This window comes from Hydractinia symbiolongicarpus, chromosome 13 (genome assembly GCF_029227915.1).
Source record: "Hydractinia symbiolongicarpus strain clone_291-10 chromosome 13, HSymV2.1, whole genome shotgun sequence".
NCBI lineage: Eukaryota > Metazoa > Cnidaria > Hydrozoa > Anthoathecata > Hydractiniidae > Hydractinia > Hydractinia symbiolongicarpus.
In genome coordinates this window covers 9916918-9938087 of record NC_079887.1, presented here as the reverse complement: position 1 = coordinate 9938087, position 21170 = coordinate 9916918, and the positions used below count along the sequence as shown (strand labels likewise).

At 34.9% G+C, this 21170-nt stretch overlaps 3 protein-coding genes across 3 annotated transcripts; 2 read left to right on the top strand and 1 right to left on the bottom strand.

Moving 5' to 3' along the window:
• The first annotated feature begins 34 nt into the window (after positions 1-34).
• LOC130622960 (leucine-zipper-like transcriptional regulator 1) lies at positions 35-8383 on the top strand. Its single transcript, XM_057438417.1, has 22 exons — positions 35-497; positions 575-637; positions 751-899; positions 1344-1440; positions 1605-1688; positions 1801-1855; positions 2260-2399; positions 2550-2696; positions 2773-2821; positions 3278-3487; positions 3584-3676; positions 3957-4122; positions 4831-4895; positions 5140-5256; positions 5598-5720; positions 6092-6134; positions 6221-6327; positions 6489-6511; positions 6635-6686; positions 7029-7178; positions 7574-7627; positions 8033-8383. Exons 1-22 carry the CDS (start codon positions 349-351, stop codon positions 8249-8251), a joined length of 2355 nt encoding a protein of 784 aa, XP_057294400.1. The 5' UTR covers positions 35-348; the 3' UTR covers positions 8252-8383.
• A 150-nt stretch (positions 8384-8533) lies between these two features.
• On the bottom strand, positions 8534-10995 carry LOC130622961 (lens fiber membrane intrinsic protein-like). The gene is made up of 3 exons (XM_057438418.1): positions 10363-10995; positions 9780-9914; positions 8534-9092 (listed from the first exon to the last, which is right to left on the bottom strand). Exons 1-3 carry the CDS (start codon positions 10589-10591, stop codon positions 8893-8895), a joined length of 564 nt encoding a protein of 187 aa, XP_057294401.1. The 5' UTR covers positions 10592-10995; the 3' UTR covers positions 8534-8892.
• Positions 10996-18023: 7028 nt separating this feature from the next.
• LOC130624080 (zinc finger protein 85-like) lies at positions 18024-19974 on the top strand. Its single transcript, XM_057439648.1, has one exon. The coding sequence runs from the start codon at positions 18097-18099 to the stop codon at positions 19246-19248; it is 1152 nt and encodes a 383-aa protein (XP_057295631.1). The 5' UTR covers positions 18024-18096; the 3' UTR covers positions 19249-19974.
• Positions 19975-21170: the final 1196 nt, after the last annotated feature.

Below are 21170 nucleotides of genomic sequence, written 5' to 3'. Positions count from 1 at the left end.
TTAATGCAGGAATGTCCGTTAGTCAAAAACTGAATTTATGAGGTGGAGTAACCGGCTGAGAACGGCTGGCATTCATATAGGAGGATAAAGAGAGAAAAGGCACAACTTGTGGCATTCTTTTAAATATATTTTTTCATATAAATATGGTGCTTTTCTACATGGAAAACCTGAAATGTTGGAAAAACTCGTATTTCTCTCTAAGAATTCTGTTAAAATTAACTCTGAAAAGGTGGCATCAGAAATTATGTATGTTGAAATCCAATACATTATTTATATTCACCAAAATTTTGTGTTGCATGATCGTGGTTACAATAAAATATTGTTTTGTTAGAAAACAAACAATTAAGCATGGCAAAAATAACTCGACGTGGAGCTGAATTTGTTGACACAGATTTAATTTCACAATCAATCGAAAATTTAACATTAGAATTTGGACCATCTGAAACAGTACATCAATGGTCAAAGTTGCCAGAATGTGATGACCTTGTTGGTTCCAAGTTAGTATTCTACACTTTTGTGACCGTTTTCTCTCAATGAACAATGACCAAAAATATTTTTTGTATGTTTACTTTAGACGCAGTAAACATACAGTGGTTGCATGGGGTGAACTTTTATATGTGTTTGGTGGGGATAATGGGTGAGAATGGTTTTATAAAGATTTCTTGTTGTTAGTCTTTGGAGACTACCATAGTAATTTGCCAAATATTAGATTTTCCTTTTAAAGTTCTTCCTTCTTATACACTTTTTTAGCAAACGCATGTTAAATGATTTGTTGCGGTTTGACATTAAAGATTGTTCATGGGGGCGTGTTGTTACTACTGGAGTACCACCAGCTCCGCGTTATCATCATTCTGCAGTAGTTTTTGCAAACAGTATGTTTGTCTTTGGTGGATACACAGGTTCGTTAAGCCCTTTTGTTGCACTACTTCATGTTTTTCTGGAAAACATTTTTGTGATTTCTAGTTCAATTGTATTTTTTTGCAAAGAAACTCTTGATTTTAATGCTTTAGCTGAGTTTTAATTTGTTACAACTGAGAGTGAAAAGTTTAATCTCTGACCAAATTGAATAAAAATGATTTATATACAAATCTCTACCCATATTTTGACTGTTTGTGGGTCAAAATTAAGAGGAATAAAAGTATATTACAGACACACAAAATGGATGACGGGCAAATTCTTGTTTGTTTGCATTTCATATTTATTATAAATTTCTTTCTTAGCTACTTTCTTCCAATAGATAAAAAAAAGTTAAATTCCAATGAAGTACGAATAATGAGTGGCACATACTTCAACCCAACACTTGAATAACTTTAAACATTTTCTAATGTTACTTTTAACCATAGGTGATATATATTCTAATTCCAATTTGAGGAACAAAAATGATTTATTTGAGTATCGTTTTAATACTGGTCAATGGATTGAGTGGCAGGTTACGGGAAGGTATATAACTAAAGAAATTCAAATAATTTTAGCGTTTTTATATACACCAAGCTGAAGAAAGTTATATGTTCTTAGAATCAGAATGTTTAACATGTCAGTATTGCATGATCATATGAATTGTGGTAAATGCTTTTTACAATAATGATCTTATCATCTGATTTTAGTATGCCAGTTGCACGATCAGCACATGGAGCTGTTGTTTACAAAAATTGCATGTGGATTTTTGCTGGCTATGATGGTAATGCTAGGTAAAAATGATTGATGCTTCAAGTTGTTTACTTCTCATTGGTTTGTTTTTTAATTTTTTTTAGGCTTTTTTTGTGGTTTAAGTTTTTTTATGGCAATACTATTCATGTGTAGGTTAAATGACATGTGGAACATTTGTCTCTCTGATCCAACTCCAACATGGGCTGAGGTTTGTTTACTACGTGAAATTTACCAAACTAATAAAAAAGCTGTCTTAAAGTTGTCTATATTATCTGCAGTCTCCGTCCTTTGCATAAGATGCCTGAGAAGTTGAGGTAAAGTGCAGTGTGCACTTTACCTCAACTTTTTTTACTTATACTTAATTTGTGTAAAGGATATAACTGTTTCAGACTCTGCGTTTGAAATTTTCTGAACTTATTTTATTCTTACTAACATTTTGCTCATAAACTAAAACTTTCAGGCTGTTACTTAAATGTTGTGATCATCATGTCCTTTCTTAGTCAAAATGCTCCTATTCAACTCAATTGTTCATATGCAAGAGCCAAAATTTCTAAAGCAAAAACTTTTGTTAATGGTCTGTAAAACAATAAAAAAGACAACATATTATTTTAGGTTCAACAAGTTGGCAAACGACCTCCAACATGTTGTAACTTCCCAGTTGCAGTTGCGAAAGACTCCATGTTTGTCTTCTCTGGACAAAGTGGAGCAAAAATCACCAACGACCTGTTCCAATTTCATTTCATCGACAGAAAGTAAGATTTTAGTTTTTCAGTTTTTTTATTGAAAAGCGCATCAGTATTTACAAAGACTTATACATTTACATATTCTAGAAATACTTAAACATACCGTCTAAGAAAAATAATATTATATTGTTTTGAGAAATAATGTGCTCATTAATTTAGATGGACACGCATTACAACAGAACATCTTTTAAAAGGAACCCCACCACCTCCATCTAGAAGATATGGCCATACTATGGTTGCACACGATACTCACTTATACGTGTTTGGTGGTGCAGCTGATAACTACTTACCAAACGATTTGTTTTGGTAAGTGTGACCCATAACAGACTAAGTAAATGTAGTCTGGATGTGAATTCTTTTTTATAGAAAATGTTATTTTTAGGTATGACCTTGAAACAGAGACGTGGGATGTTGTACAAACTGTTGGTGAGGTAAGAAACAAATTTTTCGAGTTTACTGAAAATTGTCTCATAACATATCATTGCATGACGTTGTTTTTTTAGTGTTTATTTAGTAGTTGTTGGAAAGGTGGCGTTTTATTGAGAGGACGGCAATGAGGGTTGCATTTTTTTTAGGGGTGGTATGTTGTTGGGAAGGTGCCGTTTTATTGAGAGAACGGCATTGAGGGTTGGATTTTATTTAGAAGGTAGTATTTTATTTACGGGGTGGTAATGTTGGGAAGGTCGCGTCTTATTGGGAGGACAGCATTGAGGGTTGCATTTTATTTAGGGGTATGTCATTGGGAAGGTGGCGTTTTATTGGGTTGATAACACGAAGGATGTCATTAAATTTGGAGGGTGACGTTTGATATATAGTGTTTTATATTACTTCGGAGAGAGTGTAAAGTAAAAAAAAAAAAATTCTATAATTTTTGTTTACGATTTAAGATACCCAGTGGTCGTTTATTTCACCATGCTGACGTGATAGATAATCATATGTACATTTTTGGTGGTACAGTTGACAACAATGTGCGGAGTGGTGAATTGTACTTCTTTACGTTTTCAAACTATCAAAGATGCACGCTTCATGACGATTTTGGACGTATTCTTGAGAGCAGACAGTTTTGCGACATGGAATTTAGACTGGATGATGGACAGGTGAGCAACTTTAGAATTATTAATTTTTGCTATAATTCTCAAAGACAAGTAGTGCAAAATAAAGCACAAAAACGATGTTCAAATTAATATTTTTAGCCAAACATTGAAGCTCATATACCAATTGTGGCTGCACGATCAGCATGGTTACAGGAGCAAATAAAGTTGTCGTTAGCAGCTGCAAAATCCTCTGTAAGTAATGCTATTTTCATTTTATTTTTCAGTTTATTTTTCATTTCATATTTTAATAATCATATAGCAGTTATATGAAGGTGTTTTTATGTTTTAAGAAGTATAAGTGAATCTAAATAAAGTTATGTGTCATTCATTTATGCCTGTAAACTTTATTTAGCCAAAAAAGCTTCTCCTCCCCTTGTGTTTCACTAAATCACAGATCATTTCTTCTTTTATGGCATCGCTTTGAAGATGAATTATTAACAATACTACAGCAGTCAATTTTATTTTTTTTAAGAATATTTCTGATTGTGATATGGAACGGCCTTCTGACGACGCAACGTATCGTAGAACTACTTCAACATCTGGTAACATATACGTCAATCTGGTTGGGGTGGATAGATATGCTTTTAAAGTGGTTCTCTGGTTCATTTATACTGACCAGATTTTTCCTTACATAAAAGGTTTGTTCCTTTATAGAAAACCTGTAAATTTTATTTCTTTACCCAATGTCCTGCATGCTGAACCTGTTTAATGTTTATTTACATTCTGATGTTTGGGTAGTTGCGTGATCTGTTTACGTAGTAGATATTTTTTTATTGAACTAGTCGTTAACCCGTGGAAAATCCACGTGGTCACCCGTCCTTTTTATACCGCATTGCGTGCTTCTTGCTATTGCGCAGCTAAGCTACCATTTTGCGTGACAGACAGACAGACGTATACGGGCATTATAATATAGATGTTCCACACAAGCAGGGTATTGGCCATACTATTAAAATTTTGAAATTAAAGCAGCTGACTTTATGAATTGTAACAATTTGTTCTGTAAAACCTTAAAAAACTTTAAATATAAATATTTTTCAAAACATTTCTTGTTGTGGTCCATTTAATTTTTAAAAGTGACATGTTTGAAAGTTTTGTGTCTTTCTTACATTCGCCGTAATAATACTTAGGTATCCCCTAGATATCCCCTTGAAGTATGACAAAAATCGAAAAAAAAACCTTTTGGATTGGAAGTGGTTAAAAATAGGCAAAAAGACAGACAAAACGTGTTATTTTGTCAAACTTTTAATTTTATTCTTCGCTGTGTTTTGGCATAGAAGTTAATTTAATTCAAATCTTAATAGTAAGAGTTTTTACAAAGATTTAAGAGGTACTTTTTTGTTTATTAGACGAACATGGTGCAACGACAGATGTGATGAAATTAATGATGGACGTGTACAACCAAGCAGTAAAGGTGTGTTTGTTGGACGATTATAACAGAAAAATTTTTTTACTTTATTAAACAATAAAAGAGATGTTTGTTACATACGCACAACACGGGAACTGTAAAAAAAATCTGCTTAAAAACATGTGTAAAACGAATATATGTGGCTGCAGAATTGGTCTTTTAAAAATTTTTGTTAATAGTTTTATTTGCACATAATTTTTGAACTGAATTATTTTGTTTTGTTCTCATACATATCTTTTATTGCTTATAGTTTGAGCTACCGAGACTAAAGCTGTTATGTGAACAGTACATCGAAGCCTCGATTTCCACAAAAAATGTTTTAGTGGCTTTAGAATGCGCTGAAGAACTTGGCTTAGAATTCATAAAGGTTTGCTCTGATTTTTTACTTACTTCAAAAAATTAAGAAGGAAATACAGCTTTTTTAGGTTGGTCAAGGAGTGTCCTAACAGAAGTTTTATTTCAACATTCGGTACCGGTCAGATTGCAATATAATAGACATTGCTTGAAACTACCATAACAAAACTCCATTAAATCTAAATTTGATTAATTTTATGTAATAACGAAATGGATCTTCTAGAATCTTGATTTTAACGTTGTGCTGAAATCTCCACGAATGGGTGTTATTAAATTATCTCAACTCCTCTAAGCTCCTCCAAATTCGCCAGTAAATTTCTCCGCTTGACGAGTTACCGATGTTCGTTTGTTTAGGAGTTTTGTTTACGTTTTATTGTTCGTGAAGTTCACTACAATCAAATTGTGATGGGAAAAGATTTTGAACTGTTGGATAAAACTTTGATGATTGAAATTGTACGTAGAAAGCAGTTACAACAGGTATGAGCAACTAAGAACACACACTCACCTAGACAAAATATGTTAAGATACACACAGCACTTTTTGCTTGGGAGTAACCAGACACAATTAATTAAGCACAAGAAATATGCCTCATGAAATTTTCAAATTTTACATTTATTTTTAGAGATTTATCAACACATTCAGCCACAAATTTCCTTATAGGTTTGAAATAGAAAGTCTCCAACAAAAGCTTTTTCTATAGTACATTGTCATTTTCATCCAGTTATTAAAAATACACCGCTCTCGCACGAAAATGAATGCCCACTATATCATTTTTAGCAAGAAAACTTACCCGCTTAAGCATACACTTTTATTACATCTTGCAGTACCTTTTTATATATATTTTTTAGCAACATCCTGTTTTAGATTCACCAAATTTATCTGCAAAGAATGGTAAGAGAACGCTTTAATGCAGTTTCCGCTTTCTGACTTGAAGTATAAATTTTTTCAAAAAAATACTGAATTCATTCGTCTTTTAGTACCAACCCTGGCAGATGATTTGAAGAAGTTATTGTCATCCAGTGAACTGAGCCGGTTCAGTGATTTTAAGCTTTGTTTACATGGAAAGGAATACAAATCTCACAAGGTGAGCTGTGTTTTTTAATTCAGAAAAAGTAGTCAGCTAGTTCGAAACTTTTGCTGGCAAACATTCAGAGTCTGTCCCATTATGATTTTTTCCCGCGAACAGTTTCCAATACGGTCCGCAAAAATTATTTATTTTTTACGTTTTGTGTTATTTACCTACAGGTTGTACTGGCCGCCCGTAGCAGGTATGTCTATTTTCAGGACCCAGTTTTTACTTCTGAAAATTAAAGTTTTTTCCAACCTCAATCCTGATGAAATCGTGTCACAGATGCACAGTAATGTACGAGTGCATGTATCTTTTTTTGTAGCTATTTTGAAGCGATGTTTCGTTCCTTCTCGCCACCTGAAAGGAGGTCGCAGGTTAGTACGTTTTTGTAGTGTTTAAGACTTGGTTTAAAACTCTCAAATAATTTGTTATTGGGAATTTTATTTATAACTAACCAAAATGGTAGACCCCGACCATTTTAGACCGATATCCGTTTATCTAGACAACTGCCTGAAGCTTAAATTTCATTCTCACGCTTAGTAGTAGAAACTAGTTCACACTGTTGGTAGTTGCTGTGTCCTAATACCCTGTATATCGGGTGCACCCACAGCACTCCGTTTTTAGTGCGGACCTACTACACCCTGTACTTGGTGCCGTACCATGGCACTCTCTATTGAGCCAAATGTTCCTAAAAATCACATAATGTGTTGTTTTAGATTACAATTGGAGATATGATTCCGTCAGAACAATCTTTTAACACTTTGCTCAGATATATTTATTACGGAGATGTGACCATGCCGCCTGAAGATTCACTATATTTATTTTCTGCTCCGTTCTATTATGGCTTCACAAATAGTCGTTTACAGGTATGTATACAAGAGCAGTATGTGTGACCAGGGTTTTGCAGAGATTATAATTGAATGACTTATTTAAACGCCCACAGTATTATGCAGGAGGGTTTATCAAATTTTATACCGGCTTTAAAAGGTGTTTTTTTGTTATCGCATACATCGGTGTGCATATTAGCTCTCCTACACAGGAGCAACGAATTTAATATATAGCTAAAAAGGAGTTTGAGCTGTCGTAGAAAGTTATTGAAATTAAATATCTCTAGATGTGCTAAAACACTATTCAATTTCTAAAATTTTCTGTGTTAGAATGGGAGACAAGCTTTTTGAGGTATCTCTGAGACTGAGGGGACAAGGAAGCATCCCCCGGGTTTCGCGGCCCTGTTACTAATAAACCATGCCCTTTGTTTTAGGCCTATTGCAAGCAAAACTTGGAAATGAATGTGACGAACAGAAATGTAATACAAGTAAGATATTGTCTTGACATATATCTATTTTTTCGCCTGCTGTTTATAAAAATATTGGTGCACCACGCTGTCTCGATAAAATCAAGAGGACTGTATTGATTTGAGTTATTTTTGACTAAGCTAAACAACTAAAATTACTTACATGTGTTTAAAGTTGAATGTGACGAAATCACGTGATAAAATGAACTTCGTACCCAATCTATATTTTACACACGCATCACAAACTTCAGCAAAAAGTTGTTTTGTAATGTTTTACCTTTCAAATTGCAAATATATTTTGTTTGTTTGATTTTGGTTGGTTGCTGGCTGGCTTTATGACTTACAAGCCAACCAACACAGAAAAGTTGTATATATATTTCAGTAACTAAGAAATAGTATAGTAGACGAAATTTTTGTTGTTTTTAGATATTAGAAGCGTCGCACGGTATCGGCGCTATGGATATGAAACGCCACGCTCTTAGTATTATCGTACAACAATTTCCGAAAGTCGCACGACTGCCGGATATAAGACGTCTAAAACAAGAACTATTATTGGATATATTAGACGCGATTGCAGAATATATGTCACCGCCCGCAAGTAATGAAATTATTTCTGTCGTATCAACGTATGCGACTGAGAGGTGATGTTCTCAAGACTGTCCTATGGTGTAGGTATCGTGTAGGTAAATCCCTTCTTACTTTTTGAACCTACCTGGTGCAAGTGAGCACCTATGAAATAACGTGTTTCCGTCCGTCCGTTACCAGCTTTTCTCAAAATAGGATCATTAGTTTTTTCTAATTTTCAGCACAAGGATAGAGAACAGTAGACCCTCGAAATTAGGGAAGTCAGTTTTTTTTAAAAAAAATCTTAACGGCTCAAAAATGGCGGATTTAAGCGAAGTACGGTTCTTACATATCAGAAACATGCGAAATTCGAACTTTTTTTAAAGAATGGATATTTAGTCTTTTCTGTTTCCTTTATAATGTTCAAATTTTAACAGAAATGGATTTGTAATATAGGTAAATTTTGTACATATTAAACAATATCAGACATGAAATATCTCGTTTTTTTTTTGTTTTTTTTGTTATGGAGATGTTTATTCTCAAGAGAACCATTATCTTTTCCGAAACGGTGTATCGTCACTGTCGACTATTCGTTGGCGCCATCTTAAACTTTCAATGTGTGCGATAACTTCATCTAACAACGAATGTTAACTACGTTAAGCAATTCATGCTCCTGGCAAAAATGCTGCGCTTCTCCGTTAACAAAAGCTTCGCTTCCACATTCACAAATATAAACCTGCTTCGACTGCTTCCTTTTTATTCAGCTCTGCAATCATAAAGAAGCAGCACACACACAATATTGCTTCAATAATATGACTTAGCATTGTCATCCAGGCTACAATAAATGTGGAACCAGGCTCAATATTTGATGCTTCGATACCTTTTATGGAGTATATGATAACAGATATAAAAAATGTGCCACCTAAAGAAAATGAAATAACATATTACTATTTCTTACTGAAGGTTTTAAGAAAATTCCCTTAATGGTGGACAAAAGTAATTTAGGGTCGTGATTGGTATATTGTAGGCAATCTGCCTCTTAATACAAAATCTATAGACGCATTTATCAAACAACTTAGCCTCGAATTCTTTAAGAATTTGCAGATAACGTCGCAAGATTGCTACTGCGAACTGCTTTTGAAGCTCGTTAAAAATAAAATTACATAAAATCACTTGAATATGCCAGGGTATCTGGCGAGCCTTAAAATCCTTAAATCAGACGAGATCAGCTTAAAAGCCTCGCTGTCCATCATTCTTGAGAAAAACCTTGATATAAAAGATATTTAACACATCTGTCATAAACTCTTTTTTAAGTTCCTTTAACTTTGTGGGTTTTTTATTCGCCCTTATTTTGTCTCTGTATGCTTCAGAACATTTGGAAATGGCAGAAAAAGGATTAAAAATTTTTTGAGTTTTCTAGGTGTCTAAAAATAATCGGTAGGCACCCTGAAGAAACATTTTAATATATATGCCGAAATTATCGCTTTGTTAGTAAAATCTGATAAGAAGTTATAACTTCTTCTTTAATATTTTCTTTTTCCAAAAATAACGTCTCGCCTATCCTTATAAAAAAGGTGAAAGTCCTAGGAGGGGAGGTTGCATAACTTACATATGACAGCGGAAAAACCAATCATAACTTTCAATTTTAATGCTTTTCTTGCCAACGCAACAATAATGTAAACAATGTCAACGAAGATGACGACAAGCGAAATGAGGATAAATGCTTGTGTTGACTTTAACCAGGCTAAAAACATATTTACAAACACATTTATTACAAAACTTGGTGCTTACATAAAACAACAGCAAGAAAGACAGCTGACACCAACCTTTTTCCAGATGTTTACGAAATAGCTCCTGTCGGGATATCATAGGCTTAAAAGAACCCCTGGGAACGAGATTAACCTGTTGTTTATCTCAAAACTCGTGTTTATGCCAGGTGTTGATGTATGTTGTCAGCCGTTAATGTTTACCTTATGGCTTTAATGTTTTCTCTCCCGTCCCAAGCTTTTTTTTTTTCGCTTTATTGACAAGAAGTAAGGGACAAGGTTGAAATATCACTTGAACGCAAAAGTAAAATGGCTAAAAATTGGCGAAATACCAGCCTGAATAAAAGATATACTTAACTTAATATTGTCTCAACTAATAAGAACATTTACAAACGATGCTTTATACATAAAGATAGCATTACGTACCAGGGACATTTCTGAGCGGACTGCAAAACGTTCTGTCAATATCCCCCATGCATTCGTTCCAAAGTCCGCCATGTTGAAATGCGATGTTGTCATCATGACGTATGTACCAGCGATTTGTACCGATACTGATTATAGTCAAAATCAAACAAACACATAACCAAAAAATTGTAAAATTTGTTACAAATATCGCGCCAAAGCGAGGTTTCTTTTTTATAGTTTTGACCGCCATCTTGAACTTTTTCTTGTGAATTTAAATATTTACAAGATAGTGGAATTTTAAATAAGCGATTCCCATGTGTGTGTTATATGAATTTGATTTTTTATTTTATAATAATTGCTATTTTCTTATGAATATTTAATATTTTGATTTTTGTTTCTGTTGCTAGGCTGTTGTATGCAGTTCAGATTTCTTACAAATAAACTTTTCTTCAACGTTAACCAATATTTACTTTGGATATTTGCGTCAACCACGTTCCCAGCTTATTTTGCCTTCAGAATAAGCTTGATAGCTAGAGGCCCAAGGCAAGAGACTCTGGGAACGAGGATATATTTGCGCGCCATATTTCGCTGATACCTAAGCTTCCTGTACGACTTAAGTCATGCAGAATAAACAAATACGAAAGATAAAATAGGAAAAAGATTGTACAAATTTAAAGGAAATACCTGGATGTCTCCTGAGAAAGTATGAAGATTTAATTCCCAGCTTTTTTTGTGTAGTTTAAGGAGAAGAAAAAATTCTGGTAACGAGGCTGTTAAGCTCTGACCTATTTATTTTTGCTTCATTGATAAAAAGGCTTGCATGAAAAGGCTTGCATGAAAAGGCTTGCATATACCCAACACATTGTTATATAAAAGAAAAAAGCGTTTTTATCATTGACTGATCAATTTTTATATTCTACACTTATTACTAATTTATTTTTATTTATTTATTTACAAAATCTATTTTTCGTCTATATATCTACTTCGTTGTTGTCAACAACCTCCTCCGTGCAATCAACTTTTAAGTCTCCTCCTTCTGGCGCGTTAGATTTGACTTCACACAATGTATACGGAGATGGTTTTGCTTCTTGCTTATTTTGTTTATCACCACTATCTGTAGAAATTTCTAGAAGTTTATACAAAGGACTTAACGGTCCACTGTCTGCTTTATCTTCTTCTATTTCGTACAACTTAGAAGTCGTCGTTGGCGTGTCATTGTCATCTTCCTCATCTGTCATGTAGGGAATTTTTTCTTTATCTTCAGCGTCAAGCAATTTCAAATAAAAAGCTTCATTAGGTTGTTCATATGTTTCGTCTATGTCATTCTTACCGTCCTCACTCATTAAATAATTATCGCCGTCGTACGAACCTGTCGGTAAAGAAACTGCAAAGTCGTCCGTGGGAGGCATTGGTAACGGCGTGTGTGATCGACGTCTTGGTATGCCGCTTAGTATAAAAGATTCGTGCGAAGATTTGTATGGAGGTGATGTGATTGGGTTTTCATAACCGGGCGGTAAATCCAACCCTGGATAAGCAGGCGGTGCTGACGCCCGTCGTGAACGACTTTCTTTTTTTGCGAGTGCTCTGTTTTTACGACTAATGCATATAAATATCACTAAAGCCAAAATGATCAGAAGAACACCGATTACTCCGACTGCGATACCGATGGTCAGCGGTATGTTGTCTTTGCTTGATTTTGATGTTACAGGTGGAGGTTTAAAAAATGTTGACGTCGTCATTGTTGTCGTCATTAATTTTTGTGTTGAATTGGCAGAAAAAGTAGATAACGTTGTCGTTAAAAGAGGAAATGGCAAAAAATCACCCTTGTATATGCGCTCACCACTAAACTTTAATAAAAGTTTTCCCCGTGAAGTTTTCTTTGAATTGTGACATTCCAAGAACAGGCTAACAAGAGCACCTTCATATTTTCGTCGCGGCGCCGTTTTGTTGATGAAAAGTCTGAATATGTTGTTTTTGTTTGTTTGAATAAAGAAGTGGTGCTTGGTGTACGTTTTGTAGCTGTAATAATCCATGTAATCAACTCTTCTGATTGACAACACATTACAAACTTTTTTCGTCAACGCTTCGTTCACATTGTCACGTGACGCGATAGCCTTCTGTAAAGCCCATGAACCTTGTTTAAACGGAACAAAAGCAATCTTATTTTGTTTGAGAAGTGCGTATTGATCTATATTTTGAAATTTCTTTAAATTACTACATCCATAAATTTTCTTTGGAGTCGTGAAGCTGTACAAAAACGTGCCACCTCGACAGATACAATCACTTCCATTCTGGATAGCACCTTTACAACTGCTTTCGCCTTGTTCTTCAAACCTATCACCCTTTGCTCTGCGTCTCACAGCGAACTCATATTCTTCAGTGTACACATAAGTACAACTTAAAAACAAAAACAAATATGTTGTTAAAGCGTTCATGTTGGCGACCTACGTTTTTCTGAACCATTCATTATAAATTGACATAGTTATAATTTTCTTCTTCAATTATCCTAATAGCATATTTTCCTCATTAGTGTTACTAAGCGAATTGACAATAAACAACAACTCCTTCATGATGTCAATCGAACGTCAATCATTCCCGCGACATTTCAATTGCTTCCTGCAGACAGTTTTGATTAGGCTTCAATTAAGTTAAAACCCAGAAAAAAATAAAAAATCTATTTACGCAAGAAAAAAATTTAAACATCTGTTGTGTTACACCGTTTGTGAAAGAGTGATAACCTCGTCCCAGGACTTGTTAGTTAGACTTTTTATATTTCAGGCCGTCTAAATATAAAAATCATAAAAAGTCATGGGAACGAGGTTGGAAGACTGAAGCAATCTACAAACTGTCGTAGTTTACCACACCTTCATTATCAAGACCTGTTGGCCCTTATCACAGAGCGGACAATAACGAGAGCCACTATCAAGCAAAATGCCCTGGGGACGAGATTCTACAACCTTGTGGAAGGTACCAAGTTATATCTTGCTCAAATCTATCACAACATGTCAGTTTCTCGACTTGCTTGTCCAAGATTGATAAATTAAATGTGTCCACCTTGGTTTTCGTTTTCTGGTAGAATTTGTTTGCCAAAGAAACTTTGCGATTTCTAAATGAACAAGTATGTAGGAGTCATAAATCTAATTATTGCACCTTATTAGCGCCCTCTCTTGAGTGGCATTATTTTTAACATTTGCAACGTAAAACGCTGACGTAACGTCCGTCCCTATCATCGTCAAGGATCGGGCGCAAAAAAGTGCAAAATATGTTATCCATTGCTTAACATAGATTATCCTTAACGATACCGGACAATACTTTTGTTATGGTAAATGTGGTCAGGAAAAGATAATTGTCTGAAACATGTGCTTAATAAAACCTCCAGGAAATTCCAGTTACAGTAAATAATAAACAAGAAGTTCTTAAGTTTTATAATAGATCCTCCCCAACCACTATCGCAATTAAAATAGAATCTTTGTGACTAATGCGTTTTATAAGGGTAAAATGTCGACAGAAAATCGAATATGCGCTTACATACAAAGGTTGCAAAACTTGTTACCAGGTCTCTTTTATCCTCCTTATCGCCTTCCGAGATTGTCAGAAAGAAAAAGAAACTGGGACGAGGTTAAAAGGTTGCATCACCAATCTTCATTGATTCAGATTGATGGAATTTAATTTTGCGACTTTACAAAAAGAAAATAAGGAAAAAATATCCGTGAAAGTTTGAGCTTGAAATGACCTGTGTTAAGTACTTAACACTACCTCGATCCCAGAGTTTCCCTCCTGGAGACGGGGGTCGTACTTGACGCACAAAAAACAACCTTCTCCACAGGGTTATAAATCAAAAAAACTATTAAAAACTGAGGTTCTCAACCACACAAGCTTTTTTCAATTCTGTTCGATTTTTAATTGTGCATATTAGAGAACATTCAAAAATGACACGAAGTATTTTGCAGTGACTAATGGTGACACTTTTTTAAAACACGTGTTGCTATTAGAAACAGAAACGGTGTCTATCAAAACAAGAAAACTTAGTAATTAATTATAATTAAAAGTAATACAACTTATACAACATTTAAAACATCACACGAAACCCCGCTGGCTTGAACATTTCCTAAAAGTTAATATATTTATTAGACATTATACCAACTCCAGCGTTATCAAAAGACCCAAGAATATTTTGCAAGTAAGGTTAACATGTGCAGCTTACTTTGTTCTTACTGTGACTTCTTCCCTTACCTCGTCCCCAGGCCTCTTCTACGCTTATGTTCCAACGGGGCGGCTTCAAGCCATTAGATATCATAGACGTAGAAATGCCCTTAGGGCAAGGCTGATTTTATCCCTTCTGCTTACAGCCATGTTATTTGCAAAGATGTAAAAAATCTGAACCTTGTACACAGGGCTTGTCATGTTTTTTTATATTACGACGAAACTTGTCCAACTTGACATTCTTTGTTCTTTACAACATCGTCCCCAGGCTTTTTTGAATTTTTGGCATGGAGACCGGCGCCGTTAAGTAAGCGCTAGCGGCTTTATTATAGGCAAGAAACCCTGGGGACGAGGGTGGTTTCTTACGCAAACACAGGCAACTGGGGATTTTTTTACTATGTAATTTATTTTCAACTGTTAAAAAGTACATTGGGTTATATCTACGGGATCTGCCTCGCAAATGTAAATTAAGAACTCCATATTTACACGTTCCAAGTTAACTTGTCTCTCTTTGCGTTGTTTTACGTTACTCAAAAGAAGTTTAAGTGAATTAATTTTCGCAAAATTGTACTTACGTATAATTTTGCGCAAACCTTTTTCCATCCAACTTTTAAATTCTATTCCAGAGAATAAAAATGAGAAGGGTTTTAGCAAGGGTTACGGTCTACTAATAATATTCAGTTACTTAAATTATTAAGGCTTTTAACGCACTATTAATTCTCGCGCATGCACCAATTAACATCAACGCAAAGATCTGATGTGTGATGCAAAAAATGGTGACAAAATTACAGCTGTCCGTCAGCAAGTTATTAAATTAAATTAGCTTTTTTTACCAACACAAACTCAATCAGGATGTGTTATGTCTATAATTAATAATCGGTATTTTGTCTCTGCGCAGAATTCTACCGCAGTAGCGATTACTGTCTCTGTGTGATTATATAGATGTACTACGGACACACGAAATAAGATATATCCTAAGGACTTGTGGTTTGCGGTAACGATAGCCTGTAAAATATTAGCCGTATTTATTTATTTGTCGGCGCAAAATCCATAATGATAAAAAAGTCGGCTAACCGGTGGGTTTTCTTTAACAGAACGCGTTCTATAGCCGTGCGTGAAATCCTACGCCTAGCTCCCGAAAGAAATGGCGGTTCGCGGAGTTCTTCGCCAACGTTTTGTGGTACGGGTGAATAAGGCAATCAGAAGGCTTGGGTGTTGTTGTTATTGCCGAGAGTCACGGTCGCACAGGATAGTGATAGTGATGGCCATTTTGAATATTAAAGTGGATGTTTATTGTTTTTGGAGTTCTGTTTTTGAATTTCCTATTCTCTGTTATTTGTCTTCCAAATGTTAAAATAAATGTTTATCATGTTTTTTAGTTATGCATAAATCTAAAACAAACCTTTTTTAAGATTTTGGCTACAAACGTAGATTGTGCAGAGAGCAGAGCTTACTAGCCAGCTGTGATTATGCTGTTCTATTCGAGTTTTATTAAGGGTTTTTTTTTTTGGGCGGACGGAGACTTAAGGGACCAGATACTGTTTGTTTTAGAAAGGTGTTCTCCTTGAAGAGGTTTTTCCTTTTTGGCAAAAAAACCGAAAAACATTCTACTCCAAAGTCGTAAAGCCATTAGGGATTCCCATATTACCCTTTTTCCCTCCACAGTTACGCAAAGAAACATTTTTAAAAAATAATCAGGCCTAAAAGAATTAAACTTTGCTTAGCAGAAACATTTTTGTTTTAGGTAGTAGGGTAGAAGAATATAAAACCTGGGGAGACTGAAAATGATTGTTGTACTGTACTTATTTTGACTTCTAAAGAACGATTTTTTTTTCATTGATGTATGAGGGTCTGGAGGCGTAGATTCATTCTTGTGCCCAAAGTTCGTTGATATTAAAGTTTATCTTAAACAACTCTGATAAAGGGGAATGGTCTGATATCGTATTATGTTTTTAAGACTTATATAGCGAAAAAAACTCTGTTACGACATAACGTTAAGCTTTAGAATTCTTAAAACGTAAGCAGATCTAAAATATACTTAACCTCGTTTCCAGGGTCTTTTTCGTTTCTTTATTATTCGGAGATGACGTCAGAAAACGACTAAAAAGCCCTGGGAACGAGGTGGAAAAGAACTATATTAACAAATTTTGCAAGTATGAAATGCTTAAACCAAGTTGCGAAATTTATTTGAATCATGTCTCTATCTGTGGAACCCTCTCCGCCGAATGTAGCAATCCTCAATCTTGTCACTAGGCCTCACTCACACTAATAATATTCCGACGATACGAAACCGTAATAGCTGCGTCATCAGAATATCATAGGCGTAAATGAGCCCTGGTGACGATTTTGAGCAGACCAAACTCTGTTCCCAAAACTTCTGCTTTCGCCCAAACGCCAAAAACTAATTTGCCCTAGGGATGAGATTTCTTATCTTGTTTAGATTTAGATTCATAAAATTTTGATACAAAACAAGACCTAGGGAATTATTACACCTTGTCAGGCTTTTCTATCAAGTACGGAGGATTTAAAGTTTCACCGCAATAAATTAAAGATGGTATCCTAATTCCGTAATCGCGCAGTGTAGTAAAGAGTAGCATGCAAGCGCGTCAAACGCTTAACTTTCCTGCCCTGCGTAAAACATGTTTTGGTCTAAGAGAAAACACTCCACCTTGACTCATTTTTAAAAAGTTGTTTTTTCTTTTCTATAATCTGTATTAGAGAAATAGTAATAACAAAATGTATGAAACCCTAATAGCCCTGGGATCAAAGTTGTGGGTCTACTGCAGAAAAACCAATACTTAGTAAAATCTATAATCTCTTATTTTGTGCTTTAACAACCCACTTTTCACTAAATACTGTACCACCAGAGCCATTATAAAAAACACGTTCATTAAAAACAGCTTTAAACGAAATCAGACAAAATATAGTCACGTGGAAATGTTTATATCAAAGGGAATCACCTGGAGTTGCATAGATTATACGACTCAGGGCATGTTTACTGGATTCAATACGTGCTTAGTACACAAGCATAAAGATGAAATTTCTATGTTGTTGATATATGTTGCTTGCTTATAAGCTTATACAGCTGAAGGCTTAAAATGGAGGGGAAAGTAAACATATACTGACCACATTCCCCACATTATATTTAAAACTTCTAGCATTTTTGCACAAAAATTCTCTTCCAATCAGAACTGAGTAGTAAAAACAACACACTTTTCGGTAAGTTCCTCTACCACAATAAAAAGCCGAGTAAAAAGAAAATAAACGTTAAAAAGTTTGCTTTATATGACTTTCTTTTTATTGGTTAAAATTTGGTTACATCAACATCCAATTCTCGAGGACTTAAACGTAAGTGCCTAAGTAAATTAATACTAGATTAAAACATAACAGAAGAAAGTTCTTTTTAAAATTTATATAATCCAACACACAGGGAATAATCCTTTATAAATATTGTAAATGGTGATATTAGTTTCAACAACGTAAAGTTGCGTAACTCATAAAAGCATTTAAACTCCCAGAGTGAAAAAAAAGTTTTTTTAGGAAGAGATAAACATGGAAGCGTACTCGTCGATTTTTAAAAAGCGTAAAACTTCGTCCTTGTTTATTCCGCGTGCTTCGGTGATCCGACACACCAGCGATGTCAAGTTAAAATATTCATCTACTGAACCTTCCACTGAACGTGAAAGTATGTTATCAACACAGGAACAACAAACCCATTCTCTACTTAGCCCAAACTCTGAGGCTAGTTTATTATGCAGAATTACGAAAAGAAATGACATGGATGTTCATAACAACAACAACGATGACAGTCAATGTATTGAGAACAGTGACAACAGACATGCTGACAAGATATTTTCATTCACTGGAAGTAGTCAAATTAAATACAAGGTGTCGTCGTTAAGTAAGCACTCATCGTCAACAAGGAATTCATTTGAACAGTGTTATAAAGACTACCTGATCAGCACCACAGCTGGCTTACAAAATGTATGTTCGGAATCTGAAATTCAATATTTAAAATTTTTTTACCGAGGAGTAAGTCCAAAAGCGTTAAGGGAAGCGGTTAACCAAGTTAACAAATCGAAACACAGCTTTAAATTACGTGATAAGCTTCGAAAAAGACCACATGTTAACCACACAACTTTCATACAGAATTTACAAAGGGATAGTTCCACTGATGGCTCCGTTACAATGACGTCAGAGAGCGATTTCAACATGAGCGATGACCCGTCACGTGGTTTTTCTGCACCAACGAGAAAGCGTGCAGTGAACTCTCGTAAAAATATCCTAAATTTACAATGCGAGTACTGTTACAAACAGTTCACTAACGAAGACGCGTCAAGGAGACACAGGCTAACTCATAAGGGAAAGAGAACCTATAAATGTGAATATTGTGCCAGATCATTCTACGACCAGTCATCTCATTTACGACATTTGAAAAGTCATAATGGCGATAAAGCGCATAAATGTAAAAAATGCCTAATGGCGTTTAATAAAAGAAGCGCCCTTGAAGTTCATTTCCGCAGCCACACAGGAGAGCGTCCGTTTGTTTGTAAGTATTGCGACAAAGGTTTCTCCATCTCGGGCAATCTTCATCGACATATGCTTATTCATACTGGCCATCGGCCGTATCAATGTGGGAAATGTACACGTGCATTTAACAATCCAAGCCATCTAGCAAGACATATAACCACCTTTCACATGTAGATTGAAAAGCCCACTTGGCACAACTATGAAATGTTTGTATGCTGTGAAGTTTATCGCTTTATTGTTCAGTTCTTAAAAGAGCTTCGTGTAGAATCATCCACGCACGATTACAGAATTGGCAAAAGTTCAAACAACTTTATTAGTGTATAGTCGTAGTCAGTGGGCCACCCATTGAAATTCTATAATTACGTTTATCTGTTATTAAAAAAAGGACTCATTCGTATTAGACTATTAGAGGTTCAATAAAGCAAAAGTTTTTTTTCCATTCTTTTAAAATTGTTGTTTATAAACTGTTTAAAGAGAAAAGCTTGTTAAAAGCGGCCACAATAATGTGCATGTCAGCGATCAACGTCGATACGTCATGAACGGTATATAAAACATAACAGACTTAAACAAGATAGACAGAAAAAATGTTCGTTTATTAAAACTGGAGCATGACCATATCAGATGCTCAAAACTCGAGCAGAAGACTTTGACATCTAAACATTTGTTTCTGTGTAATAGTTTTCTCCACAGTTGTTTTCGTCGCCATTTTGAAAACAGGTTCGCCGAGGCGTGTAATGTGGGGATTAATAGAGTGCCTTCATCCAATTAAAAAACAAACAAAGAAACAAGAACATTGATTTTTTATTTATATGTAATATATTTTTTCAACTTTAAATTATACTAAAAATGAAATCTGTAAATTATGTTTGTATAAATAACTGTATCTGCCTGTCTTTTTTGCTTGTGCGTGCCTTCTCTGTGTGTCCTGAAACTCTTTCATCTTATCAACGGCGCCCTATTATTATTTATAACATTATTTACCCATGATAAATTCGCCAGTTCCTAATAGTAATGTTATCAATAAGGCGCATGTGAAGGGACTGGCGAAGGGAGCCCTAGTGTATTTAAAGCTCCTATTTGCTATGCAAGCACAACATTCGCTCAACTAGACCACAGCTGAAGATATCGATTCCTATTCTAATTCTGAACGTTAAGCAGAGTTAATTAGAAAAGGACCGATTCACACTTTAATAGTCTCTTGCATGACTCAGCCGGGGGTTTGAACCCAAGACCTTCCACATACTGGAAGCGAACACTCTACCACAAAGCGTGTGGAACTTCAAACCACGTGGAAGTTGAAGGGGGTTCACTCATCCTACATATTCCCGCATCGCTATTTCGTGCATCCGTGCGCCTGTTAGCATGAAATATTGAAATTTACTTGAATGGGGGTTATTACTATAATTTTGAGTGCCATTATAATGCGGTTTTTCATTTTTATAACCTCCTGGTTTCTATAAACGTGTAAAAAAAAACAAAGAAAAATTAGCTACCATTTTAAACAGACATAGAAAATACGGCTAAAAAGTCGGTTACTTATGGAAAATCCAATAGGTCGGCCTTTAAATATCGCATATTTCGTGTTCCCGTAACACGACGTTTTTCATGCGGAGACAGACAGAATACAGCTATTATTAACATAGAGAAGTGTTGACAGTTGATGGCGGTTGTCCATCTAGTCTTTAAATTCCTCTACAATATGAGCCACGAGTCCTGAAATTTACTCTTGTATTTAGTCATTATTTCAACTTTTCTATAGAAAAACAAATAAATACTTAATGGTAGATATATCAGGATATAACTAAATGCAAACTAATTTCTAGACTAAAAGTAGGCTCAACAAGCTATGCAAAACCATTAGAATATTTCTTTATCTGTCCAATGAAAAAAGCAAGTGAAACTATTAAATTATTATTAGTGTTACTGAAACAAATAGATGAGTTAAAAAGGAGATTTGGTCACATTTTTAACTTTTTAGACGATAATAGAGGATTTTAGAGGAGGCCACCATATTATTGCTTCCAATTGTTTTTTCTATATTGAAGCTGTGTCAAATTTAATTGTAAATATAGAAGCAGGAACAAAGGTTTATATTC